The sequence below is a fragment of the Necator americanus genome, chromosome IV (assembly GCF_031761385.1).
Source record: "Necator americanus strain Aroian chromosome IV, whole genome shotgun sequence".
Lineage (NCBI taxonomy): Eukaryota > Metazoa > Nematoda > Chromadorea > Rhabditida > Ancylostomatidae > Necator > Necator americanus.
Window position 1 is genome coordinate 14,907,414 of NC_087374.1, and position 27,935 is coordinate 14,935,348.

The window sequence follows — 27,935 nt, forward strand, 5'->3', positions numbered from 1 at the left end:
ATGAAGGCAGTGTGGGGCCAGCGTATCAGAGAACGGCGAAGAGCACATCGGCAACGGAGGGCGCAGACAAGGCTGTCGAGCGCTCGCCAACGGTTGCAGTGTACGTCGTCCTCGGCTATGGCTTGTCAGACGGGCATAAGAGGTTGGCTATCAATTTGTTACCTTAGTTGCATTACGTACTAGCTCTGTTTACTGTTTAACGTTCATTTATTACCATTTCTTCCCAGTTATTGTACTTTTTCTTTCCTAACATGCTTAGTCGTTTCATACTTATTCTTTGCGGTCACTTCAGGAGAAAATCTATCTTTTTTCGAGAGATGTGTTGTACAACTACTTAGAATCGAATCGTAATACAAATCACAGTCCATTTCTAGTCTGGTGTGCAGGCCTCCTTAATCCCTGTTTATGCATTACTGTTCAGAACAGACGTGCTTCTCCGGATATTCTGGAAATCCTCTTGTCATCTCTAAAATGTGTAAAGGAGCTTTGCCATGTAAATCTTTACAATGGCATTTGGTAATTTCCTGCACTGAGATACATCTATCCCTCCGAAAAGTCTTCAATCGCTCTTGTTCACACACATTCTAAAGTGACTTCGACAACCAATGACCTACTGCAAGTGATGGGTGATCAACATTGATTCATAGGACTTACTTCCGTATACAAATTATGTTCACAGGTACCCCCCCACTCCTGACAATAATTATCCAACCAACGCGAAAACTTAGAATTTCTGCTCACTCTTTTGAGCTTTTAAGAGTGAGATGAAGTATCACTTCAGTTTGTTCGGATTTCGCTTATAGATTTTGCAAGAGGATTGGGCAACAAACCTCTGTTTTTCTTCTAAGAGTTGAACGAGAACAGGTTTGCACCGTACGAAGTGCTCCGAGTTTTGTCACGCAGACGCTTTTCTCTAGATTGAGAGCCTTAGTAGAACGTTTGATCTAAATGGAAATGAGTGATCTTTCCAAATGAGTGCTAACCACTTTGATATGGTGTCAAAGACACTAATTTGCATATGAAAGTGAAAATTGAACTAGAAGTTTCTCCCCATCATATTATTGTTTCGGCGAAGGCCAAAACGTTAGTCAATTTCTCATTTTGCCCCGTCTTTGATACACTTCTACTATCGTCAATAAATTTAAACGTATGTAGTTCTAGACGTAGTTGAGCTAACGTAGCACAGTCGATCTAAGAAGACCTAAAGCCCGCGCAGGTGCAGTAACTCTCGAATGGGAGCTTCACTCATATCTGCAGTTCGATTGGAGCTAGCGAGCGAGGTCCCATCGAACTGCAGATATGAGTGAAGGTCGATCGCAACTGCAATAGGCTTCAGGCTGCTTTGATCCGACTATAACAACAGGCTCTCACGTGGACAGTTCATACCGAATGAACTTTCGTATTATAGCGGTCTCGTGCCACAACCATAGATGATTGAGTGCATCGGAATTCGTAGAATTGCACATTTTAGTCATCAAATCACATAAAAATTTCGCCGATTATATTGTTTTTCCGTTCTAACCTAGAGTGAAAAGTAGAGTAACTTGCATGATTCCAACCGCAGAAATGGAATAGAATGTGTAACATTGTTTTCTCAACGTATAGACCTTTCCATATTTTAGAAGAACAGTCGTCCTCTAATAACACTGTGCTCTATGATGTACCAATTAATTCTGCATTCAATGCGATATTGATGCAGGTTACTGTCAACCACTTGATAAATGTCATAAAAAAAGGAAGACTTCATCAGTCTCGTCATCACTTTTGGGTTAATTAAGGAGTAAGACATAAAGCATGTCATCAGCTGTTAGCTTAGAAGAAAACAAAATGTCTATTGCGTAACATACACTTCCCGTGTTCATCCCAAAACTTCTGTGTAATCAAATCAATCTGTTTTTTTTTTAATAGTTAAAGAAATAGTGGATATTTGCAGTTACGAAATAGATTAAGATCGCGAAAAATGCTCACAGGCGAAAACAACTAGAGGAATTTCTGATTCTTATCTTTCGTGTGTCTCATGAGGTTATTCCCGTTAACAGACACTCTGTTCCTTTTTGGAATAATTTAATGTAGTTCCAGTCTAACACATCTATGCGCTGTCCTCTTCATAATATGCATTAGTTTCGACTATGTTCTTTCTTGTACACACTTCTCATTTCAACGATGCCAGTAGGATGGCTTTTTGAAAGAGCCATTCAAACACAGTAGGGATTTCAGCGAAATGTGACAAATTGTAATTGCAGTGCTTGCTTCGAATCTATTTCTTGTCCACGGTGTCTTCCTTTTGCTTTTTTGCTCTTTTTTTTGGTTTACATATGTGCTTTTATGTTAAAGAGATAAGAGTAGATGGCGACAAAGAATAATTGGAAGTTGTGCGTCACAGTCCCCCTTCAACTTCAAGTTGTTTTTAAACTCACTTCAAGTGGGGTATGTCTTATTCTGATCTTATCCTTTCTCATGGTCAGCGCTCAATTATAAGGATAGGTCAGATACGTCACACTTCAATATTTATCAATATACCATGTATTGTAGTGTGATAGCTCCTGCTGCTTATGACAGATCCTCATGCATGTGGATTTTTCCTCATGATTTTCAACTGTGAGCGAAGAAATATAATTTCTGTCTTTTTTTTAGCCAATGAAGCGCTGCGGAATGCATTCAACCTTGGAAAACAAGCAAAACTGCGTTTGATAAAAGTCGTAGTGAGGAGTGGTGAGTTGTTATCAAAGTTGAAGTATTTGTTTATTTACTCATCGATTGTGATTATTCCATCTGCTGGAAGCCTGCTAAACTTTAGTTCTTTGCATGTCTTGTTTTAGTTATTTGTGAATAATTTTCAATATTAAACCATCTTTTTGATATGTACTGTTCGTTTTGGATCGACTGCTTTCCAAATGAAAGAGTGATTGTGGTACTTACTGCAAACAATCACAGTTCCCGCTGTAAAGCATTTATCTTTGAGGAGATTTGACTATTCCCTTTTACTTCTCTTCTTTACCGTCTCCTCTTCTCAGTTAGCTAACTGTGAATTACCCCTTTTTCTGCGCAGCATAGTTTAACTTCATCAATATAACCGTTGTAGTTGCCAAAACCAAAGCAAGATCAAGACCAAGAACTATTTTTGCTACAGATCTAGTCGCGTCAGGGATTCTAGAAAATCAGCATTCGCGTTTTGCTGCATTTTCGTGAAATGTAGTGTAGCTTACGTCACGGTATTGAAGCAGATTATTCCTGAGTTCAACAAGTGAAAATCGCTTATTCGGTAGTGTGATCTGAACGATTGTCAACTGTGTTTCACTTTTTCTTACTAGTTTCCAATTTCCACACCAATTTTTTCGAACTTTTCCTTAGTTTCGGCAGAGGTCTACTTTACATTTAACAGCAAGCGAGGCAATAAACTGATTGTGACTGACAGGTCAATAACGAGAAGTGTTCGGTTTCTACATCGCCCCAGAGTTCTCGAAGAGGTGATATTTCAAAGGGACATGGAACACTGCAAGATATTTCGAATACTGAAGATCGCCACTTCAATAGTTGATTAAGCGATGATTTCTTCTTTCTTTTCTAGCCCTACAGGAATTATATCTAATCAGTTGCGTATTATTGCAGTCGGTGTGCTACAAAGACTAAAAATGTACTAACAAGAGCAGAAATGAGATCGCTTTTGCCTTGAATATCTTGTAATTTGAAGCCTTTAATAGTTTGTACAATTGAAAAATTGGATTTAGTTCTTGTGTCCCTCCAGACACCCAAGGGAAATAAGTATTTACCTATAGAGGATGAGCGATGAAAGTATTTCTGTCAACGTCACATCTTTAACAAATATTTCCTTCTAAATGAGAAAAGATAAGTTCCGTGACTAGTCCTCATTTCGTTGTAAATAATCTCTGCTCAGCAGCCAACTGAAAAACACTACATTAGATTTAGTAAAGCCAAAAGTAAAGCATTACATTACCGCTGAGTATACAGATTACAAACAAGAGCATCCATACTGGACGCAGCATTAATGACGATTTTTTGTGAATGATGTAATTGTGAATTACGAACAAAGGCGTGAGCGTCTCATAGGGCATTGTTTGATGATCGAGCAACTATCGAGCGATGGAATAACGTTATAGTAACATCTGTTATGCTTTGACCGCTCTCTCTATGCATTGATCGACTTACCAGCACAGCTGTTTAACTTCAGCGTACGACGATTGTTTGCAGTAGAAGTAGAAAGTACGGCAAATACAAAAAAAAAACGTCTACAAATGAGCGTATGAGCACTTTTCACTTGGTATTTTCTCATCTTTTGATTAGAATAATGCGTGTTGTGCTGCCTGACTTGGTCGAATCAATGATCATTCTTCTCTGGAGTGCTGAGGATGCTTAAGATACCGATTTTATGTACGAATCCCTTCAGCTTGAAGTTAATTGACAAAGAGTGATGAAATAGACTAGAACATAGACTTCTTGTTCTATTGTATTATTGTCCATGGTTTGCTCACCAGTTCTGAATTTTGAAGTAACATTCTTTACTAAGTGTCTTATGTTTTGAGATAGATGCTGACATGAAGAAATAAACGTCTTGTCATTCCTAAATCATTTTCAATGACGTGCCACTAGGGAGACAAAACAATCCACGGTTTCGAATGCTGGGCATTGGGCGTAAAACACATGTACGCATAAAATTAGATTACAGAATGCACAAAATGTAACTGCTGTGCTCGTTTTCATAGAAATTTGATTTCATTTTCTTGCAACGTATAGGATTTCATTGCAGTGTTCACTCTTGAACTCTTACTTGTTTTCATGGTAGTTCCTTCAATCATGAAGAAGATAGAGTGTATTTACCTTTGGAGAACTACTAGACTATGTTTTTGATCTCGTCCGCCTTTGGCTAAGTCCTTGCGACTAGCAATTTGGTATACAACAAATATAGTAATGCTAAACAAATACCAGTAATTGCTGCTGAGATTTGGAACCGCTTTCATTACAGAGGAACTTACACCCAATTACGAATATGCCGGCACCAGTAACTGGCGGGACGACTGGCGTGCGACACTCCCTGAGTGTGTCGATGCATTCGAACCATGCTTCATTCTCTTTCGGCTCAACACCATCACTGAATGGATTTTGATAACGCAAGTTCTTTTCCGTAATTGAATTGTTTGCCTTCTTTTTTTGTGCGCATATTTTGCAAGCACGAATTCAGGCAATACAGATTCAGGTACATCTGCACCTTTTTTCCCAATCTTGTCCAATTGCTATGTGTTAATCGCTCTTGCTAGCATTCGCAAAAGTTTGGCTTGAACTCTGATTCACTTGTTTGACTAAATACCTTGAAGTTTTAGGTTTGCTGATGATCGTGCACCTGTCAAAGAGAAAATGTTGCTTGCAGCTACTCGCGCTACATTCAAAAGCGAGTTTGGTCCTTGTTATGTTGAGTACGAAAAACATGTAACAGACAGAAAGGTTATCTTTCACTTTTTTGGTTGTGATGGGAGTTATTTGATTCTCTATTGATAACTCCTATCAGTCTACGTTAGAACTTTTTGAGTCGGTTTTTATTTAGTCAAGTTTTTCCAGGAATTATCATTGGAATCTTTCGAAAACTGGCTCAAAACAAAATCGGAATTAGGACCTATGAGTGAAGTAGAAAGAGGTAGACCTCAACTACTTCCTTTGTACTTCGAACTCCTCGATACATTTCTTTTTTAGAGTTGCACAATGCACAACAAGAGCGCGCCGCGGTGGCTCACGCAGGACCACAACACATGAAGGGAGTGACTTTTCCTCTCGACCGAAATGCTGAAGATGCAGTTCGGAAGTTAGCCCAAGGCTCGCTCGCTCTCGTTCAATTATCCGTGCGTCTTACCACATCTTCAAAGTGATCGTCATTGTGTTCGAAGAACATCAAAATTATCAATTTCATTTTTACATTGCTCATATTTCAGGTAGATACTTTAAACGAAGCGATAAAGTTAGAAGCAACAGAGGAGAAATTACCAGCAAGTCAGCTAGCAACTAAAATTCCTCGTGACAAACCCCGATATACCTTCTATCGATTGGATCACAGTAATAATGGCCACCCGCAGTCTTCCACATGTAATGTTTCTCTGTAGTTTGCGTTAGAATATCCGAGAATTCTTGTATCTCAATGTTTTTTTTTAGTTTTTATATATTCATTGCCGTCATCTGGTAGCTCAATCAAAGAGCGGATGCTGTACTCGAGCTGTAAATCCCCGTTTCTCGAAACGGCGACCAAGCATTTAGGAATAGAGATCAGTAAGAAGGTTGGGTCTGCAAAACTCACGTTATTCTACACATTGAAGAAAACTTTGTTCCTCGCATCACTTTGGCGATTCAGATGGAAGTCGACTCTAAGGACGACCTTTCCGAAAAAGCTTTAATGGAAGCGCTCTATCCAGCTCCGCAAGAAAGCCCCAAGCTCTTTGCCCGACCAGCTCTACCACGAGGAGCGGGTGCTCGCAGAATCACAAAAGTTTGACAGTTTCGTTTTATTTTAGCTGTTTCTTTTGCTTTCATTTCCTTCATTTATCCACCATTTGCTAACTTCATACCACTATGTATAAAGACTGCCGTAAAGTGTCTACGTAAATAAGGTCACCACTTTCACTCTGCAGAATAATTTAATATGTATATCGTGTAGACCTTAATGAAGCTATATATGTATACTACCTCTCCATCCATTGTTCTGATTTATTTTCATTATTTATTCGTTTCATACAACGTAATTTGTGCAATTCACAGCGGAAGAAAAGGGATAACAATGTACTGCATCGACAACAACAAACTCATTACAGGTTTTGTCAAAAAGATATGTGCCTTAAGAAACAAGCGGTACAAATCTTACTTCGGAATTTCAAATTACGTCATTAACTATCTATTGTGAGGACGCGCAGCGCGGTATCAAATATTTCAACTATTGTTCTAGAAATTACATAAAACTAGATGATAGTTAAAAAGTCATGCAAAGATTGAAAGCTCACATAAGCAACTAACATAATACCAGGCCAAAGTGTATTCTACTTGTGTTATATTGTATTGTAATTAAATCTATTTCTTCCTGAAAACCGTGGTAAAAGAGCTGTTTATCGTAGAAAAGTAGAAAAGAAAAGAAAAGCGGAGAAAGAGAGTATAATCGTTAATAAGCATTGAAATCCTATTCGCATTGAAACGAAAAAAAAAAGAGTCTGAAAGGTGTTAAGAACAGTTTGTTCCCTCAGTTATAAAGGAAAGAAATATATATGAATGCTAACGACACTTCGTTAGCACTCATTTATATTTCTTTCCTCTATAACCTTTCGCTTATGCAGTAGCAGGAATATGGATCCGAAAAAGATGGTTTGGAGGGACGCTCCATGTATTGGAGATGAGTGATTAACGAGAGGGGGACATTTAAGTGGATGCTAGAACGGTGCATTAATAAAATGTCAAAATTCAATTCATAATTTGTTCTTTACTCTGGAGGAAACCGAGCGTTACCCATTAGTTGGTTGTTATATGCGACCCCGGTGCCGGTAGTTGGTGTTTGCTATAGACGAAATGCTATAGATGCTATAGACGTGTCTGTTGGAACCGACTCTCTTTTGCCAATTCGTTCCGAGGATATGTCCGAACGTAGAGGCCAGGGTGGATGTCGGCGATGAAGATGCACGTATCCATATTATTGTAACGCTCTCTATGCCAGGGTTAAAACGACATGAAGCACGGTGCAGTTGCGTAAGCGGTTGCACTCGAAGCGGTACAGTGGAGTGTAGTGGTTAAGATCGAGTGAGAACCTATTCTCCCACCGTTTATTATTGCAGTTAGCGATTGTTCCACCTCGGTTCCAACCGCTATCTCCCCTACGCCAATTCGAGCGCAACCGCTTACGCAACTGCACTGTGCTTCTTGTCGTTTTGACCTATAACTACACTCCCACCGATTGTACTATTACTTAAAGAATGTCATGAAAATGAAGCCGTTTACCGTTGTTAATAAGAGCGGCCAAATTGCAAAAATTGCAAAGCTGGTGCAAACACTCATCCAAAACAAATAAAATGAAATTAGAATAGTTACCAGGCTCTAAACGGCAAGTATGGTTTGTTCAAGTTAGATAGAATGAGAAGAGATAACAGAAATATGGGTGCTAAGGTAGTTGTGGCAAGGGTGCAACTCAACCATGCTCTCTTTTGGCTTCTACTTCCTCACGCAAGAAAACTTTAATATTGCACGAGGATCTTTCTTAAGTGACAAATGATTTTCCATTTGAAGAGCAGAAAAGCATTTGAGAAAGTCATAGCTCATCAATTAACAGGTCACTACTGGAATAGCTGAGTCAGTCGGGGCGCTCAAACCTAAGCAATGGTCTTCGAAGACCCATGACATGATGGCTAAAACTACTAAGAGAAAAAAGGAGGAGCTAGAACTGCTAGCGCCTCAACTTCACCAAACTCTTCAAACAAGCCTAATGGAAGTGAATGCGTAAGTCTTATCATGTAGTACTTTCATCGCAGAAGAAAAATCGAAGAATCTTCTCAACATTTTTTATTCACACATCCATCAGTACTCACAAGGCTGTGCCCCTAAAGATGGCCTAGGGTTAAGTGGTGTAGCCTTTATGAAGGCAGTTTGCTTATCTCTCAAGAAACGGGATGCTTCGGGGATCTATCTTCTTTTTTCTTTCAGTTTCCATGTCACAGATCATCTAAGGGTAATGCTCAGGTTTTTAGGCCACAACTGGTTTAACTATTTACTTCCAGAAATAAGAGCCCCGTTGTGTGTCCCCCTCTTCCTCAACTACACATTACACAAAATGAGAATAGTTCGCGCAATAATTGCAAAAATGGGCATGGGTTGTTTCACTTTCATTAAAAGTCATTAAGGTGACCGTTAATATACGTTTTAATAATTCTAAATGTCTTAATAATTCTAAATTGGTAATCTAGCTAATTTATCTAGACTTTATATAATAAAATGAATTTTATTTCTGAGGTTCTGTTACACCAACTTAGTTCTCAGAACAATTTGTTATACACGACTCCACAACGATCTGTTCATTGTCCTGAAGTGAACTTTTGTTCTCGTACGGAAATCGCAAGGAACTGTGAGCTGTGAAGACATACTCGGTACAAATTGATATATGAGTAGAGCAGCATGAAAAAGAAGTAAGAACAATGAGGAAAAGCCAATAAAGAACGATTTCAAACCTAAGCCGCTAAATTCGGTCATGAAAGAACAGTCAATCACAAATTTTTTAAATCTTAATAAATTTCATGAATTTGTATTTCAAATTTTTAATTTTTATCCCATTTTTTGAGTGCACAATTGTCACTTTTGTAGTCAAAGAAAACTTTTTTTAGATAGTGATTTCGATAGTTTCTCCTGATTCCAGGGTATCTTCTCAAGGACTTCAACTTGTAAGAATTTCTGCAGAACACTCTCGCTCACCCTTCCCCCTCCCACTTTTCGTTTAACTTTGCATGGGTGGCCTTCCTTTAGGACCGGTTTTGGGATTTTACTATTACTCCGATTATATCAGTTGCTAACCATGCACAACCACAAAAAAAATAAGACAAGAATTGAATCCCTACGAACTAACATCTTAGAGCTGTTGTAGATGTAAAATAAACATTGAAACTGATGGAAAATTACTTCTTTCCCCGTATTAATACACCACTACCGGAAGAATATCGAAGAACCACAAAAAGCAAAAGTGTGCGGATTTTTCCGTATGCTGTAGAGAGGGAGCTCAGAACTCGTCTCCACAGAGAAGTAGTCACGTTAACTCGTTACAAGAGGCTGCATACAGGCGATCGTACCCGTATGAGTAGAGGAGACAGCGATGCGCGCTCAGTTTGGGTAGGATCAAAGCTAGGAATGTCTGTGGCAAAGCTCAAAGCTAGGAATGTCTGTCTGGAGATCTACGCCACTGGACCCATCCTCTCGTGTAGTGATCCCAGCATGGTCAATTTCGTAGTGTGCTGCCTCTAACGACAAATTTGTAGGTAGAAATCCCAAAGTCATCAAAGAAGCTAGGGAGATTTAAAATTTTGGCGTTGTTTTTCGTCCGCTTGGATGGCATATTTGATCCAGAAAAACTATTAGTTGTTGCTAGGCTGACCTAGAATTCTGTCCGACATAGAACCAGGCCCGACTTATTTTAAGTTCTACTTGATCATTTGAAAATGAAAGAGAGTAGGCAGGAAGAAAAGATAACCCCGCTTTGTCTACTTTTGACAAGAAGAATGATGGATGAGCTGGCTTCATGTTTTTTTCCATAACATAGTGTTTGTCATACAACTTCAAAATTGAGTTCCGCTTGAACAGCGCTAATGTAGAAGAAGTAAGTGAGTCGTTCGACGGGTGCATCGTAAAGAAAGAGAGTTTCTTCTCTTCACTAATCCGTCGGAGAGTTCTCCTCTCTATGTGCTGTCGGGTCAAAAGGACCTGAAGCCTGGTGCAGTCCAGGCGGCTGCGCTGCGGTTAGGATCGAGGGTACTCTTGCTAGCATCACCCATCGCTACAACTTGCGCAACTGCACCTATGTGGCTTCATATGGTTTGACGCGGCTATACCATGGCGTACAGTTGGTATAGAAATTCTCATCTGTTGTTCAGAAGACGCGATCGATTACTGCCAAATCAGGAGCGTCTCCGCGGCGATGTTGATGTTCTGCTTGTGTTCTTCTTCCTAAAATGACGTCCGATATTAGAAATCTGAATCTCTGACAACTCATGTTGATGTTCTGGAGAAAGTCTGGATAGATTTGCTATCTAGTAGCTTACACATCCCTTTTAGAGGAACTACACGTCGTAGCGCTCTTGCATCGGAAACCTGTGTCATCCAGCCAACTTGTAAGTAGTTCGAGTGTTTGTTTTCCCTCTAGTTATCCAGCTGACATCTTCAGCTCATGTCTTACGCGCCTATCGACCATTGCCCACATCTTTTCGATGCGATCCCGAGGGAACGGCGCGAAGTCAATACAAAGCCGTATCAAACCTCTCGGACACACTTCAACCGTTGTCTGTGATGTTTTCAAGTCATTTTACTTTTCAATGCCTTTTTTGAGCGGTGCGCTTGTGCGTCAGCGAGCTCTACTTCGAAATTTCTGATTCGTCGGGATTTTGTGCACTTAGCAACTTTCTGGATCTTTCCAATGCGTTCGTCTGTGTGAACGAGATGTTGTAATATTTTTCATCAACAGCTTTCTCATTGGAAAAAGTAGCAAGTAGTGATTATTTGTAAACTTTTGCAAATGCTGCTAAACATGTCCACCAAGATTGAAAATTCTCAAAAAAAAATCAAGGTTAAAATCCAATAATATTGTTTGAAATCTTTTTTTTCTTTTGGAAAACAAATCTGGGTGCTAGCTTAAAACATCCATTAAAAGCTGAACTGAGCTTACACATCAACTTGGTGTAATTCATTCAGTACCAAATGATATATGTGAATTTATTAATTTACTGGTTGTGTGACTGATAAGCTGAGTATTCCAATTCTGATTTTCTCTGTCATTTTTTGTCATCAGTTGGATTTGTAGCTGCTCGTGGAAGTCAACTTCTCCGTGTTGACGTTTATTAACCGAGAACTATGTTTTTTTTTTCGTGGAGCAAGTTTTTGCTAAGAATATTCCAAACTTTCAGGACGTTCTAACAGAGTTTAGCGACGGTTCTTTCTATTTTCAACCACGCCTTGTAGGTTTGGGACTCCTTCTGCACACGCAAGATTTCATAGAAAGATTCCATAGAAGATTTTAAATGGTATCCATGTCTTTAAATAGGAATTGAAATGTGTTATAAGGCTTGTTCCTTAGCCTGATCCAGAGTCTATTCTTCAGATTTCAGTAATTTCTGGAGCTATTTAAAATGAACCTTGAAGTGCTAACTCTAATGTATTAAACGAATAAGTTGTGGCATTCAGGAAAACACTGCATTTCGTGTCACTTCTACGAAGAACTAGGACTTTTCAGCTCAAAATGTGGTTCCAATCTGTCAGAATACGGAGCTTTTGGCGTTTTTGGACTTCTTCACGCATGCAATGTGTATTTAGTGCGTGATGCTCTGCAGCAGCGCGCACTGAATATAAAATCGCGAAATTATATCTATGCGAATGCGTTAAGAAGGTAGGATTCGGCGTCTGATTTTATATTCCTGCTTATCTAGTAATTTCACCCGAAAGGCCATGAATCCAAAGTTTTCTCGCCTTCTTGAAACGTTCACAGCATGCAATTTTAGATTTAAGGACAAATCCGAAGTATTTTCTTGCGGTTGTTTATGCTTGGTAACAGCTGCGATCTGGTCTGTACGCCACCTGCGATGAATTTTCATAGTAGAAATCGTGCTTGCTTCGGATTTCTGTTAGTTTTTCCCAATTTTTGCAGTTTTTTTCGACTAGCAGCAGAATTTGTAGCCCTGAATGGAGATGTTCCAGCCCTTTTACTGAAAGGAAAAAAATCTAACAGCAAGTTTGCACCTCAGACACATATCTGAAGTTTTTTTGTAATTAAGGAATTCATAAATCGGGTGATATCTGCTACTAATTGGTGCAAAAACAGACACACTCAACTACCATAATTCAAATCTTTCTACTCATTTAGAAATCGATAGATGTTTCTGGCATTTCCAAACACATGATGCACTAACTAGGGAACAAATTAATAAATATGTACAAGCAGTTTATTTTTTGTTGAGATATTAGTGTTGAATTTCACCTCTTTTGAGAGAATGTTCTATCCTCTATTGTGAAGTAAGACGAAACCAATCGCAAGCTAATGAATTATTCGATGCAGCTGTTAAGGTTTTTCTGGTGGGTAATCCTTCCCGGAAATCTAATGGGGATCTGTATCAACTGCGATCCCCACCTTTCATTCATTCAGTTTTTTTTTTCTCGAAGTCAATACGAGTCCAGTAACAGCTTATCGGCCGATAGCTCGGATTTTTCTCTTCTTTATTGCTGCCTTCGAAGGACTGAGAGGAGAAATCTATACTTTCCGAGTCCTGTCTGTGGCAGGTCGATACGTTACATCCTCATGTTTCTGCGCTTAAGCGAACTAGTTTATTATTTGCCTTAACTAATTATTGTCGCATATGTCGAAATGACTAGTCTAACAGTTTTGCGAGTATTAAATTCCCAGCAATAGTCGTTAAAGCTTCACTGGGCTCGACTGGGGTGTCAGAGCGTTGACGTAGCCAAGTGTTTAGTATATTCACTGGAAAATGGGGCGTGAGATGTTTGTCTTGCATCTATCTCTGCTTCATATCGAAATTTTAGCCTTATCGTAAATTATTGAATCTGGGAAAAGAGTGAAAAACATCTTCTTAATAGAGTGTAGATGTGAAAAAAGTGGATGGTTAGGAATACCATTGCGTAAATTATAACTATCTCTTACAAGGGAGGAAAAACATGCAGAAACCGGCGACAAAAACTCAAAGGAGAAAAGATTTGAACACTTATCGCTTCCATTAAATCTGATCGACGTACTCACTAAAGTTTTGAATAGCAATCGATTATTTCTGCTGCTATTGTACTACTACTCGAAAAATGCTAGAAAAATGTCAAGATGATAAGTGGATGAAAAAATTTGAAATGTTAGGATGTTTTTTTTTTCAATATTGTGCCTGCCGCTTTATTCCAACTATGGTTACATGCTGATCACTTCAATTTTTCAACTTTTCGAACGAAAATAGCTTTGAGTTGCCGAGCAATTCAAAACTCCTTTCAAAAATTTTTGAATATTCGCGATACGATCTAAATCCGAGTTCCAGATTTTAGCGGCTCGTAATCGGCCTAACTGAGAACTATGATATTAAGTCGGTGTAGAGCTGTAGTAAATATTTAGGTGATATTTGAATTGAGGCTCTATCATCATTTGTTCTTGTTTTTTTTAATACGTTCGAATACGGAGCTTCTCATTATTCAAACTAATTGGTTCCTGCTTTCCATTTGTTTGTTGGCTGCGATTGCAAAATCCTTTGAAATTTATTCGTTTTTCTATTCCAGCGTTAAATAGCCGTAGAATTTACTAAGTAACGATTCGAAGCTTACAGGAAATTTCTTGGCACAGTTCTTCTTTGTTACACTGTCCATGAAACCGATCCTGGAACAGTAAATACTCTTTTCTTAAAATTCTTAAAATCTTCAGAGTTCTACCACTTCTTTTCTGTTAGTTTCTACTGTTATGTCCTTGGATGACTCTGGGTGTCCTAGATGAACGCTTTCTACGATCTTCTGTTTCTGTCTGCGTCGTTTCGAAAAAAAGCTTCAGCATTCATCAGCCTCATATCTGCACTTATAAGATTATGTTTTGCAAAAAATGCTTGCTTGAAATTCAAATCCAAGCTATAGCAGAGTTGCGAAGGATATTACGATATCTCTCGGGGCATTCATGGATTTGTTGTTCTCGTTAATATCTTTTCTGATTCTCGTCCTCTTTCTCCCTTGCGATTTGAACTTCATCAGACCTCGCTGTGCACTTGAAGTATGAAGTGTCGTTCTCTCTTCAACTTTTATATCCATTCGCATGGGCTGAGCACAAATTTTTCGGACGTAATTGATTTCAGGCGTTGAGCAATCTGCGAAAACAACTGGCGTTCACACTCTCTGATTAAACTGTCAGTTACAAAGTTTTCATTTAATAAGCTCAATCGCTTCTGGTCAAATGCAGAGTTCGGGGTGTAGATTGCGAGTGTAAGCGTGGCCTTGCTCTATTCCTCCTGGTTTTCCCGAAAAACGCCATTGGAACCGCTTTAGTTCCTACGAGGAGAACGTGCAGCCTTTGTACGCGTGCATGTCTTTACTTGAATGAACCGCCGTGGAGACTCCACTGATTTTCGACCGCTCGCTCGCACATGTGGAGCGTTCTCATGTGACTTCTAGAAGATAAAGCGGTTCCAATGCAAGTTTTCAGGATGTTTAGGTAGGAGTGTGCAGAGCTACACTCATACTCGCATTCTACACCCCAAAATCTATATTTGCTCACAGAGCCCCTACATCGTTGGTTTCGTGATACGCTGTCTTTAATTGCCGGCTCTGTCAGCCGCCGCTTACGTAGTTGACGTAATTTGTAACGACGGGTAGGGAGGAAAGGTCCGTCTCCAGACGACGCCTCATCCTCTTTTTTGTTATCGGAAGACTTCGAAACAGTTTCATCCAACTAGCCGGCTGCAGTGCTCAAATTACTATTCCGCACATTTTGCCTCTTTTTCAAAGAGTTCTTTTTGGTTTCAGAATAGCTTGTTGCTTTTTTTCTGAGGTATATTCCATTTAGACGGTTTCTCAGGCGATGTAATCCGGTTTTACAGCCCTGAGGCTAGCTTCTATGACGTATTGATGTGGCGGCTTCGAGCAAACGAAAGATTTTCACTGAGACATTGTTCTCTTGCCCGCCTGCTCATTCACGCTTCTTGAAAAATACGGAGAAAGGAACGGAATTAGGACTAGAAAGAACTGAATTGTTCGCTTTGAAGTTTTAATTCTCCCGCATGCCCCAATTAAAATTTATGTACTCGAAAACCCATTCAATTCGTTCTGCTTAAATCTCAATTGACAGCTGTACAGTTGAAAATCGAATTTGAAGATGATAGCGGTCACTTTGCGATAAATGTCAACCGCACGTACTTTGAAATTAGCGGCAAATTCAGGAAATGCCCATCACAGTAGCGCAGGTATGTATTTAAACAAATCGCAGGAATTTTCATGAAATCTCTTACTTTTTTGAGCCTCTATAGTGTGAGTCACATTGTAAGGACGTGCGATTAAAGGCCACCCCACGATTATGGGGAGGAGGGTGATTCCGTCCACTTCCTCCTAATTGCCGTAAAAAACGGCCTAGTGCATGCGGCGCGTGTACAGGGCTGGCGCGCTCCGATCGAACTCGTTGTAGAAAATAGTGCTCCAGAGCTCTCCAAGCCGCATCTTACGGGTGGATTGATTGGAGGGGTGTTGTCTTTAAGGCAAGTTTTGGGAATTACGAGGAGCTATGACTTGAACTACCTCCCTGGTTTGACATTTCCCACTTTGCAACCTATATGAACTTTTGAAAGATCGACTGTGGCAAAAGTTTCGCGCTTCGTGGAATCTCCAACAATCCAGATGAGGAACACAAGCAAGAGTGGAAATTTGCGATGTATTTTTCCTTCTGATAACTTTTATTCGTGAGTGCCTATTATCTTTTAATATATATGTGCCATTCTAACATCGCTTAGGATCGAAGATATTTGTCTGGTGCAATAATTTACAACACAAGTGCAGTACAACTGAATTACTTTAGTTGACCTAATTGGCGGTTGGTGTCATTGCGTCACGCAATTGCCTCGTCGAGGTATGTTCGCGTATCCGCCGGCACATCCACTCTACACGTTATGACTCGGAGGCACTCGCGGAGAATCCGGCGGGACCCTCTTTACCGTTCCCCCTGTCCAAGCTTCTCTATCTTCTGCGAGAGCCTGCACAGAATCAATATATTAGTCGCTATTCCATATTCTGCGAAACCCTTACGTCTTGCCTTAGCTGCCTATTCACCCCGAGTGTCCTCAGGTCCTCTTTCTCCACTTCAGTCCAGAACTTCCGTTTTCAGCCTGTTGGCCTTTTCGCTTGGAACCCGACAAACTCCTCAGAACTCGTCGAACAAGGCGATGTGGTGGTCTGCTCAGTATATGACCGAAAGATTTTCTGCGCTCACTTTCGATGGTGGTACAAGATCAATTTACAGTATAATATTCCCAAAAAAGTGAAATCTTCCACAAAATCTAAGAAATATGAAGTTCTGAACGTATTTTATTTGAAAACCAATATGTTGATAATGTTATCACCAGTTAAAGGCATCACCACACAATTCTGGGGTGGTGGGGGATTCAGGTGGGTTATGCATATACGGAGTAGATTACGGAGAGGAGTTTGATTCCGTCCATTTCTTCCTAATTGCCGTAAAAAACGGCCGGAAGATACGACCTCAAGCATCCCGGCGCGCTATTTTCTTCAATGAGTTCGGTTGGAGCGCGCCAGCCTTGTGCACGCGCCGCATCTTCCGGGTCGTTTTAACGGCAATTAGGAAAAAATGGACGGAATCACCCTCCTCCCCATAATCTACGATCCCGTGTAGGAACTCTCCACCTGAAATCTGTACCACCTCACCTTCGTGGGGTGATGCCTTTACGAAAGAATGGTGGGTTTTCACAAATGATATTACGGTCTAGTCATAATACAACGGCGTGTCTTTATTTTGAATACGGCTTGCAAGCGTCTTAAAGTATTATAGTATTTGTAAGTAAATAAGTGCTTTACAGCTTCCGCAACTTCAACACCCCGCATACGTGCAAAAAGCGCAAGGTGAAGATGTTGTCGAAGATGTCCACTTGATAGTCCATTTTAATAACTCGAAAAATCAAGGAACAAATGTAGAAAAAATCTTAGCACCTTCATACATTCTCTATCGAATAGTGCTCAACACTTTACCAATACGTTTTACTTCTATGTCTGGATAAAACGCTTATGACTTATTCCTCAACCATACGCATACATAGGATTGAGGCACAAAATTGCAGTATCTGATACAGTGGAGCTTTATCAATAACCGTCGGTTCATTTTTTAGCACTTACGGATGTTTTCAGCTTTTATGGGATCATACGGTGAGAAAATTGTCCAGTAGTGCGGCGAAAGGTTGTAGATTACATAAGGAAAGAAATATCTTTCTTTTCGCAATTTCTTCACAGAGTTCATGAGATGTCGACATCTACTGATCTTCTTATCTAGAAGAAAAAATACAGTCAGCATAGGTGATCTATGATAAGGATGTTTCATTCTATCGTTCAATGGTTGTATCTGTATAAAAGTGTGAACTACGGCGGCTACTTCTGTTTGTTTGAAGTAAAAATATCTGTTTGAAGTAAAAATGAGTAGCAGCAAATTACCAGATTTTTCCAGGACCTGGAGAATTATTTGTGTTGGAATCTAGATGAAAGTCTGATTCAATAAGTTTTTATGTTTTTTTTTTTTGAACACACTGGATAGTTGAATGAACGTTTTCTGAAACTTTCAGCGCCTGCAATGATCTCAGATAGCAGAAGTGCAGTCAAGGAGGTATACACATTGTGGTTTATGTATCTTCGCTGACACATGGATCCTTTCATCCGACCAGAAGAAAATGACAAGCGCTGATGTCAGCTCCCCCTTTCTTTTTTTCATTGATGCCGTCCTTTTTCTACATGGGCTGAACTTTATGCTAGTGCATAGGAAGAGCAGATTCCTGTGCATAAGGAGAGCAAATCTACACATATTGCCCTTATTTCTTACTGCAGTATCCATTTTAGTAAGAAATGTATTTGGTTATATTTTATTTATATTATTTCTACAATATTGAAAACGCTTTAATGCGAAATTTTCTTTCGGGACATTCTCTTCTCGCAACTAATTCACAACTTATAACTACTATCGAACACTTTACAATTTGCAGTTCTTGATTCCTTTATCGGAAATCTTTTTTTCTTCTTCTTCTTTTTTTTTCGTGACTGCACTACATATCGATTTCTCGTGTTAGAAACGTCTATAGTACATTTGATCTTGGATTTTCTAAGGATTTCATCTCTCTCCGTGTATTGGGTCCATATACAGGTTATGTAGTTTCACTACGATTATTCAGGATGGGCTTGAGTAAGCAAACTTTTAAAAATACTGTGAATATAACTCATCTCATTTTGCAGCAAGTCATTCACAGGAGACCATGTTTTGAATGTATTTCTTGAATTTTCTAATTCATTATTTTATTTCATGAGCTTATGTGAATAAAGTGAAACAAAAATAAATCGTCTGCTTTCCTATAAGACCTGGAAATTTGTTTCTTCTTCGGAATGATTTGTTATTTTCTAGAGCACTGGTGTTTTTCTATCGTAGATTTCTTCGCACCATAATTGCAACCATTGTACCGCAGTTTTATTGAGACGTTTTGCTTGATATATTCAAGAAGAAGTCTGAGGTGACTTTTCTTAAATTTCAGCCCAACTACGAGTCTGTTCTATACTCTTTATCACATCTTTGTTTCTTTGCTGTCTCTTGCAACGAATAGTCTTCAGTCACAGTTGCGCGAAATTTGATATCCCATGTGAGCTGAAGTTTCACTCAGGCTTAGGCGTGGTTGTTCAATTAGGAGAATCCTCATGCGTCATCGTATCGCAGGAGTTTCAAACTCGGAAATTTCCCGAAAATTGTCCTTCATCCTATAGTCCTACTTTCACTCTTTGACATCTTCCAATTTCTGCTGTTTCCACCTCTTGTTTCCTCGGCATCAACGAGCACTTGAAGCAGTTTTTGCTAAAGAAATACATTCGCGACTGAGCAGTTCGAGTGTTCTCTTGTCTTGAAACCTCGGCACATTCTGTCTATGTTTTGTGATAGTGTGTCTTACACCTCGCAGGAATTTTTTTTCAAATTGGAGATGATTTTTTCTAAATTGGAAATGACTGTAAATTACCTTTGATTTGAATACGTTTAATAGAGAAAAGAGTAAAAAGGGAGCTTTATTCCGAAAAAAAGAAGTAAATTAGACAATCTGTTGATGGATTTTCGAATCAAATCATGTCGCTAGCGATTTCATTCGACCAACTTAAACCCATACAGAGAGGAGCAGCTCGGCTGTAAATCTTTGTATTTCGCAAAATTCCGCAGTGCTGAAACAGTGCCAAAAGTTGTGAGTTCGCCAAAGGCAACCGTAATGTTAAATATTGCAGCACTAGTTTCTTGAAGGCTTAGGTATCAAGAAAAGATCGTAAACTTAAAAAATGATGAAGTGTCAATCATCGTAGAACGAGGATTCCATTCTTTTTAAAGAATTCTTACTTTTTCTCACATACAATCCATCAAACACGTCCCGCCTTAGTTGCGAATTGAAGAAGATTATGATTTTATCTGCGGCCTACAAAGTGAAACCCGTAGGCGAACCGCTTTATCAACTCAGTGTTCTTGTCCTCCTTAACAAGTCTGAAGCTAATTATCGATATTCATCGATCACAAAGAGCTCATTTGATCTCTACGAGTGTCGAGTCATCGACATTTCAGACGTGTTAGTGGTAACCTTCCACCACTGCTCCAGATCTAATTTTAACCGTTAGTGTTAATTATTTGAAAAAAGGTTCCAATTAAACGGCTAAATCACGAATTAGAGTAAAGTTCAAACAATTATCTCATTCTTTCCCACCTATGCATGTCGTACATTACTCAATCACTCTTCACAAGCTAAAATTATAGAAATTGCAGAGAATTTCGTAGTTGCGACGCCGTTCTGATACCTATGTCATAATGAGACGCAGCAATGAAGGTAATGTGAAACTGTGGTCCGCTGCCATTTGCCGTGCAGGAAGCATTAGTTCTCGAATTTAGGTGGACTACTTCGATGTTACATTGGATAGAGGTATGAACGAGCCGTACATAGGAGGCGAAGTAATAAAGGTATTCATTTTTTGAGGATTTTCAAAGTATAGAGGGATTTTCACAAATACACGTATTAAAGGGTGTGATTGACGTTGGTTGTACTCGTGAAGTTCGGATTGGTGGTCTTCTGGTACGATTAACGGGTGTAGCAGAAACGGGCTGGCGAAACAAGAACAGCGATCTTTCCTTCGAATCTAGGCACAATTTTATGGATGAACTGATCGATCTGACCACGTAGGATAATTATCTGGATTATTTGTCGCTTTGGTGGGTCCATCAGGAAAACATTACTTCTTTTATTACAGGTCAATAGCGGATCATTGTACGGACGAGTTCTGTCTGTTGGAAGGCAGGCATTCAGTATCTTTTGAAGCACGTCTACCTATGGATGTTCTCTCTTCTGTAAGTACATAGGTTAAGGAGTATAATCACATGTCTATCGATTTATTCGCCCATTTGTTAGTCTACTGCTGCAGGTTTCATAATTTTATTATGAAATTATCATTTATTACGAGATTAGTTTTCATTTATTATAAAATACCTCCACAACGGTTTACCGCCTCATAGTGGCGTGGAGGTGACACTGGGCGTCGAACTGCGATGCACAGCGGAGGTTCGTCCTCCGGCAGGGTCTCCCAAGCTGAGAAGGAGTTCGACACATCCGACATTCCGACTTCTCGGAATCGGAAGCCTAGCTAAGAGTAAACCACTGCTAAGATTCACCACCGTCTTGGCAAAATGTCGCAAGGTGGTTCCCTGATCCATATAGGTTGGGCGACGACCTGTGGTGAAAGCTAAGCTCGCCGTGGCATGGCTGCTTAGTTTGGGGAAAAGTCTCTTTGCCACTCCAGCATATTCACTGCCTCAGTACCCTGCACACTGGGCCCTGCCGTCTCAGACGTCGGACGGTATGGCGACCGGTGAGAGGCGATCAAATCTCAGGTTGCTCAGGACGTCATTGATTCTGGACCAAGGCGACACACGCACGACTCGCCATGGAGACTGTCTCAGACTGTGTACTTACAACGCGAGAACAGTTTCCACAGACGCCGACCTGCATGCCCTTCTCGGAGCTGCAGAGCGTATCAAATTTCACGTGATTGCCCTGCAGGAGACCAAGTGCAGAAGGAGCGACGTACGACAGATGAATGACGGTACACTCGTCATTCGTGGAGAGAAGGTTCCGTCGCGAAATGTAGGCGGTGTTGGTTTCGTTGTGCACCCATCTGTCGTCCATCTCGTCGATTCTCACGAGATCCTGTCACCTCGTCTGGCCATTCTTCGCCTCCGCCCTCTGCGCCAAAAATCCATCAGTATCATCAACTGCTATTCACCAACATCAGCAGCTGATGATTCCGAATTGGACGCGTTTTACGAGGAGCTGGAGGAAGTAGTCCACAACGAGAAGTCCTTTTACAAATTCGTTGTCGGAGACTTCAACGCAAAACTAGGAAAGGCCACAAAAGAGGAATACAGGATTGGAAGATTTGGACTAGGGGACCGGAATGAAAATGGCAATCGTCTCGCCGGGCTGTTGTCCGCCGCTCGCCTCTTTCATGGGAACTCTCTTTTCATGAAAAAAGATCATCGTCGGTGGACATGGGAATCGCCCAATGGCGCGACTCGTACGGAGATCGACCACATACTCACCAACCGGAGGTGGTGTCTACTTGACGTCTCAGTAGTACCATCCTTTTGTAGTGGTTCTGATCACCGTCTCCTTCGTGCGAAAATACGACCTAGCCACACGATGGAAAAGAACATCTGCTATCGGCAACGAAGGAGAAAAGAAGTCGTCTACGACGATTGCGTACTCGAGGACTCCCTGTCCCAAGGTGACTGGCACATCGAGGAGGACCCAAACGTGGACTACGAGATGCTGCTCAGAGGATTACGAGCCTGTGCTGAACGTGCCTCGAAGTCGCGCACGACAAACTTGGATCGAATTTCGAAGACCACCAAGGAATTGTTAGGAAGAAGAAGGGCTTTGAGGCTTGATCCGAATGCATCGCACATTGAGCGGTTAGTAGCAAACACTAGCTGCAGAAAAGCGTTGCAGGAGGATCTTTTGAAGTACAGGCAGAAGAAGATTCTAGAAGCAGCACAAAGAAGAACGAGTCTAAAGAAGTGCCGCAGGGATCTCCGCGAATATAATATTCCGCTAGCAACCTTGCTCAGCGAAGACGGGACTCGCACGTCTTCTCGTCGTGAGATGGAAATCATTACGGAGAGGTTCTACTCGAACCTTTTCCGTTCATCAACTCCTGTGTCAAGCCCAATCATCCCCACTGGCGAAGCTCCACCACGGATTCTCCCTTCGGAAGTACGAGTCGCTATCAAGAGCATGAAACCTGGCACAGCCCCCGGACCTGATTTTATTTCAGCAGACTTTCTTCGGGCTGGTGGCCATCCGCTTCATGTAATCTTAGCAGCGCACATGACATCCTATCTTCAGAAAGAAAGGATCCCAGACCAGTGGAAGACCTCGCGAACCGTTCTTATCCATAAGAAAGGTGACCGAGAGGACCTTCGGAACTACCGTCCGATATGCTTGCTGAGCGTGTTATACAAAGTATTCACCAAAATCATCCTCACACGCATATCTAGGACGCTGGATGAAGCCCAGCCTCAAGAACAAGCTGGATTCCGCCAAGGGTTCAGCTGCTTGGACCACATCCAGACCGTGTCGAGGGTCATAGAGGTTTGCCGGGAATACCGCCTGCCCCTTGTTCTAACCTTCGTCGACTATGAGAAAGCCTTTGACAGCGTAGAAACGAATGCAATACTGTCAGCGCTGGTCGATCAAGGTGTGGACGCGTCGTATGTGAGGACATTAGCCAACTGCTACGAACGATGCACGACTAGGATACAGCTTTTCCACCGCCCTCTCACCATACCCATTGGAAAGGGGGTACGACAAGGCGATACCATATCGCCGAAGCTGTTCACGGCTGCATTGCAATGGATAATGAAATCACTATCCTGGGAAGAAAGGGGCATACGTGTTGATGGAAGATTTCTTTCGAACCTTCGTTTCGCGGACGACATCGTTCTCTTTTCGAGCAGTACCAATGAAGCAGAAACGATGCTCAACGAATTGAACGAAGCAGGGAAGAGAATAGGACTACGAATAAACAGAAAGAAGACACAGTTCATGAAGAACGCGCACTGTGAGGACGGAGGAGTACAACTTGAAGGCTCCCAAATCGTGGAAACTCCGTCATACGTATACCTCGGACGTTCTATGAACATGGAAAACGACTTGAAGGAAGAACTGAATAGAAGAATGAGAGCAGCATGGGCAGCATTCGCAGCCGTCAGGGAAGCTACGGACCAACTGACGGACCATGATCTTCGTGCCCATCTGTTCGACTCGACAGTCCTTCCAGCGCTCTGTTACGCAGCGGAGATGTGGGCAGACACCGCGGCCACGTCTAGGAAGCTACTTACTACCCACAGAGCCCTTGAGAGATGTCTCCTGAAGTTTAACCGGCGCACACAACACCTTGCCGGTCTTCGTAGCTCCGACTTAAGAGGAATGTCCCGTCTTCGCGACCCAGCGGAATATGTATCGAAAGCAAAACATAGATGGGCCGGTCACATCATGAGAAGAATCGACGATAGATGGACTAAAAGAACGCTAGAGTGGATCCCAAGGGACGCTAAACGCCCCCGAGGGAGACCGCCAACGAGATGGAGTGACGTGTTCGCTGCACGGATGGACCAGCTGAGAGCTCAGCTGGATACGGCTCAAGGACCTCGTCAACGTCACTCACGAAGCTTGAGAACATCTTGGATGACAATGGCGAGGGAACGAAATGAGTGGAAGAGATGCTGGGGCCCGCACGTCGAGTGAAGACGGGCCATCTAAGTATCTAAGTAAGTAAGTAAGTATTATAAAATATGTCAGTTCATTGCCGTCTATTGAGTAAATTCCAGCAATCCTTATAGACTAGTCGAAACCAGCAAATCAATTCCGCCTTGCAGTAAAATATCCATCCAGTTAAATTTTGTCTTCTCCCTATTTTAGTCCTCAGAATCTCCCTCTGCAAAGCTGCTTTCGTATACTTATTCATCAAGCAGTGCTAATTTATCCCATTGAATTGCGCAGTTTTCTAGCTCATTTCCAAGATGGCCACCGTGTTCAACACCTAATGTGAATCTCGTTTGCCTTTTCATTTGCATTTGTGCTTTGTAAGCTTTCCAATCTCAAAAATATGAAAAAGATAACTTGCAAATTTTAGTAATCATGGATAAACGATTAGTTAACTCGTGCGAGTGCTTTTCTTTCCTTCTCGTTTTAAATGAATTTTCTCAGGCATGTTAGGTTTGGTAGATGATATGAATGGAGAGGAAATACTACAATCGTTGGAATCATTAAAGAATTTTGACAAAACTAAAACAAACTTCAATTTCAAATCTTGAATACAAAGGTGCCAATTTACTGCTCAACTTATTTCTATTTCAATCGCTTGCGGAGAAGATGATGCGGTTTAGAGTGAATAATTGAAAAATATTGTACGACGATGGGTACAAAACACTCTTTGATCCGTACAGAGAAAAATCTGTAGAAAATCTTTGAAGTACACGTACTCGTGATTTCACGTGATTTTCTATAAGGATTTTTTAACGAAAGATTTCTTCCAGATAGATCGTGATAATTATGGTTCGGTTCGTTACACGTGCACTGCTCTGATGGCAATCCCTGAAGATGGAGATACGGAGATGGTGGCAGGTCCTTTTCTACTGCCATTTTTTTGTAATTTTTTCGCCATCCTGGAGGATTACTTGAGTAGTTGCATCTATTTGTCAGAGAAGACTTTCAAAGTCTATCCATACCTCAATCTTGATGCACCATATATGCGTGACTCCGCGGCGACAACAGAAGAAGAGCTTGTTAGTTTTTTGACTCTCTTCAATTTAATAAAACAATTAAAACTCTCGTTTATAGTTGAATAGCTTATGTAGCCTCTTTTAAAAAGACTTCTCTTCACCTAAATGGAGAAGAAAACAAAGATGCCTATGCAAGATGTTTAAATGTAGAGAAACAGCAAAACAGTTGTAGAGACGTAAATGCGATAAAAGGAACGTCCGAAAAAAAAATTGATCGAGTTTGAGATCCTATCACCAACAGGTACCGTCGTTCACAAATCGATACAAACGCGCAACTTCCCTCACACATCCAGGAATTTGAAGCATCAGATGCATTGTCCGACATCGACGAAAACACGTGCGACAAAATGACTAAGGCGCCACTGGCAGCTTACGTGACGATGTTGGGATCTCACCAGAAACAGATAGGAGTATAGGAGTAGTTCACGGATATATGTGTCATCTAGTAATGTTTTCTCTAGTAATCCAGAAAAAAGCGTGTGAAACAGCCCTGGTTGCATAGGTGTCCGCAACGACGCATCTTATTACAGACAGCAAAACAGTTGCCATCCGCAACCTGTCTGTCTGTCGTGTTTATGGAGCTTCTGCTGCTTGTTTGAGTCACATCAGCTGGAATGTGGACAACGACGGAGTTACAACTAAACTGCTTTTTAGTCTTTTTTCTGGATTACTAGGCGGTGTTGAGTGCGATCGCGGTCATACTCACGAACTACTCTCCTACCGCTATCCATTCTAGGTCCCAACAACGTCATTTTAGTGCTGCCTCAGCACTCGCGGGCATATTTTTCGTTACATCAATGCGTAACTCATTTTATCGGGCGTGTTTTTGCAAACGTCACATTATTCTACTGCTCCGAATGCACTTGGTGTCTCGAATTCCTGGATTTCTGGGGGGTTGTGTGTTTTCAGTCTGATACATGCAAACTATGTTCAGACCTTTTAAAGACCGACGGAAAAATCTAAACCGCGATTATTTATTCAAACGCTGCCTTCAAACAGGCAGCTTGTTCCTGCAGTTCTATTGATGTGTTGTGCACTTTCTTCCCATTGCTGGAAAACATTCACTCCATGACAATCCTTCGACAGTGACGAATATTCTTTATTTAGTTCGACATTAGCACCACTGACCGACATTGTGTGCGCTCAATTCCTCAACAAATTTCTATTTTCTGAGATAAATTAGTAATCTGTTGGATGTTTATTTCTGAAAATAAATAAATGGTGCGCCAGTGTATTATTAGATTCGTTGATTTAAACGATTTAAAGATCACCGGCTGTTGTGGTCGAAGGCGTGGATCAATCGTGGCATCCATGAAGGTCCAGGAAGTAGGGCTTTTGCCAGGTTAGTGGCGTCTGCTTATCCATCGTGAAAGATTATCATAGGGAAAGAAAATAGAGAACGTTGGCTAGACAATTCCACTTTCTGAAAGAAAAGAGTCCTTGTGCTACTAGTCTCCTTTCTTATGACTACATGTAATAAATTAGCTGGAATATTGAAGGATTTGTCTTCATTTAACTGTAACCCCAGTAATTCAATTTTATAGCTGTGTGCTGTCCCAATTCTTTCCACTGATCATGTTTGGCACACCCTAATCTCTGCTATCTCCTTGCTTTACAGGGGAGACGACTAGAATCACCCTCACTGTGGAAGACCGAACACGAGGAAAGCGATGGCAACGCAAGAAGGTAGTAGTTGTTTCGTGAAAATGCACTTGATGTTACTAAAACGGTGATATTTCTTCTCAGGGACAGCATGAATGCGTGTTAATATCACTTTGTCAACAGCTTGACTTCGTATCCACGAATCGATATGAAACGCATTTGGTGGATAAGAAGAGCGTAACCATTGCCGTAGAGTCTCATGTATGTGGTACTACTTGTGTTACAAGTGTCACTACTTGTGTTGTACGAGAGGTACAGCATCGTTTACAGGCGAGGGATATACAGTCGGGTCAAAACGATGTGAAGCTCGGTGCAGTTGCGTAAGCGGCTGCGCTCGAAGCGGCCCGGTGAAGCTAGCGGTTAGGGTCGAGCTGGCGCATCGCTTACTTCATGCGGACTACGGCGATGAGTGAAACTAGCGATGGTCCCGCTTCCACCCCAACGGCTCGCATGACTCGCATTACTGCGTCTTTACCAGTGACCTACCTACCAGTGCAGTCACCTACGCAACTGCACCTTGTTTTAGGTCGTTTTGACCCGACTATAAATCCTTTACAGCACTGTTGCAACACATCGGAAGTTGCTTATGTTCTCTTTTATTCTTTCTTCTCAACAACTACTTGTCGACTTCCAGGGCACTTGTAAAGCTCGACCTGGTTCCGGTCCCGAAACCAAAGAGATAGAGTTTTCTGTGCCCTCCGATTTACCGCCAACGTCGATACATGCAGATAGACTGGTCACAATAAGCTACTTTTTCAAATTAGATCTTGACCAGTTCGACATCATCGTTCCTGTGATCATAGGCACATCCAAAACGCCAGGAAAAATCGATTAACTCCTCCTCCCTGAAGTGCCAAAACTAGTGACAAGCCACTAGCGAGAAAGGAAACAAATCCCTAGATTCATCAGATGTGTAATTCACGGTGTTCAAGCGTGCATGCAATGAAATCCTGATTTTGACGCAAAGTCG

The 27,935-nt window shown here is 41.1% G+C and overlaps 2 protein-coding genes across 6 annotated transcripts; both read left to right on the top strand.

The window, feature by feature from the left end:
- On the top strand, positions 1 to 17,346 carry RB195_001314 (uncharacterized protein; the record flags this gene model as incomplete). Of its 3 annotated transcripts, XM_064198037.1 has the most annotated exons (14): positions 1 to 142; positions 2,635 to 2,712; positions 4,982 to 5,126; positions 5,337 to 5,457; positions 5,572 to 5,647; positions 5,704 to 5,849; positions 5,940 to 6,090; positions 6,157 to 6,278; positions 6,353 to 6,487; positions 8,306 to 8,472; positions 10,789 to 10,844; positions 10,898 to 11,012; positions 11,960 to 12,112; positions 12,225 to 12,309. In XM_064198037.1, 14 exons carry the CDS (start codon positions 1 to 3, stop codon positions 12,307 to 12,309), a joined length of 1,692 nt encoding a protein of 563 aa, XP_064053917.1. The 3 variants fall into 3 exon arrangements, with proteins under 3 accessions (XP_064053917.1, XP_064053916.1, XP_064053918.1); XM_064198036.1 differs by lacking the exons at positions 10,789 to 10,844; positions 10,898 to 11,012; positions 11,960 to 12,112; positions 12,225 to 12,309 and adding an exon at positions 17,274 to 17,346; XM_064198035.1 differs by lacking the exons at positions 8,306 to 8,472; positions 10,789 to 10,844; positions 10,898 to 11,012; positions 11,960 to 12,112; positions 12,225 to 12,309 and having other exon boundaries at positions 6,353 to 6,493.
- Positions 15,633 to 27,800, top strand: RB195_001315 (uncharacterized protein; the record flags this gene model as incomplete). 3 transcript variants are annotated; one of them, XM_064198038.1, is made up of 11 exons in its annotated part: positions 15,633 to 15,653; positions 20,360 to 20,428; positions 20,490 to 20,644; positions 20,716 to 20,812; positions 21,180 to 24,257; positions 25,058 to 25,145; positions 25,224 to 25,306; positions 26,570 to 26,645; positions 26,922 to 26,989; positions 27,050 to 27,166; positions 27,600 to 27,800. In XM_064198038.1, 11 exons carry the CDS (start codon positions 15,633 to 15,635, stop codon positions 27,798 to 27,800), a joined length of 4,053 nt encoding a protein of 1,350 aa, XP_064053919.1. The 3 variants fall into 3 exon arrangements, with proteins under 3 accessions (XP_064053919.1, XP_064053920.1, XP_064053921.1); XM_064198040.1 differs by lacking the exons at positions 15,633 to 15,653; positions 20,360 to 20,428; positions 20,490 to 20,644; positions 20,716 to 20,812; positions 21,180 to 24,257 and having other exon boundaries at positions 25,106 to 25,145; XM_064198039.1 differs by lacking the exons at positions 15,633 to 15,653; positions 25,058 to 25,145; positions 25,224 to 25,306; ... (2 more) ...; positions 27,050 to 27,166; positions 27,600 to 27,800 and adding an exon at positions 20,292 to 20,297 and having other exon boundaries at positions 21,180 to 24,266.
- Positions 27,801 to 27,935: the final 135 nt, after the last annotated feature.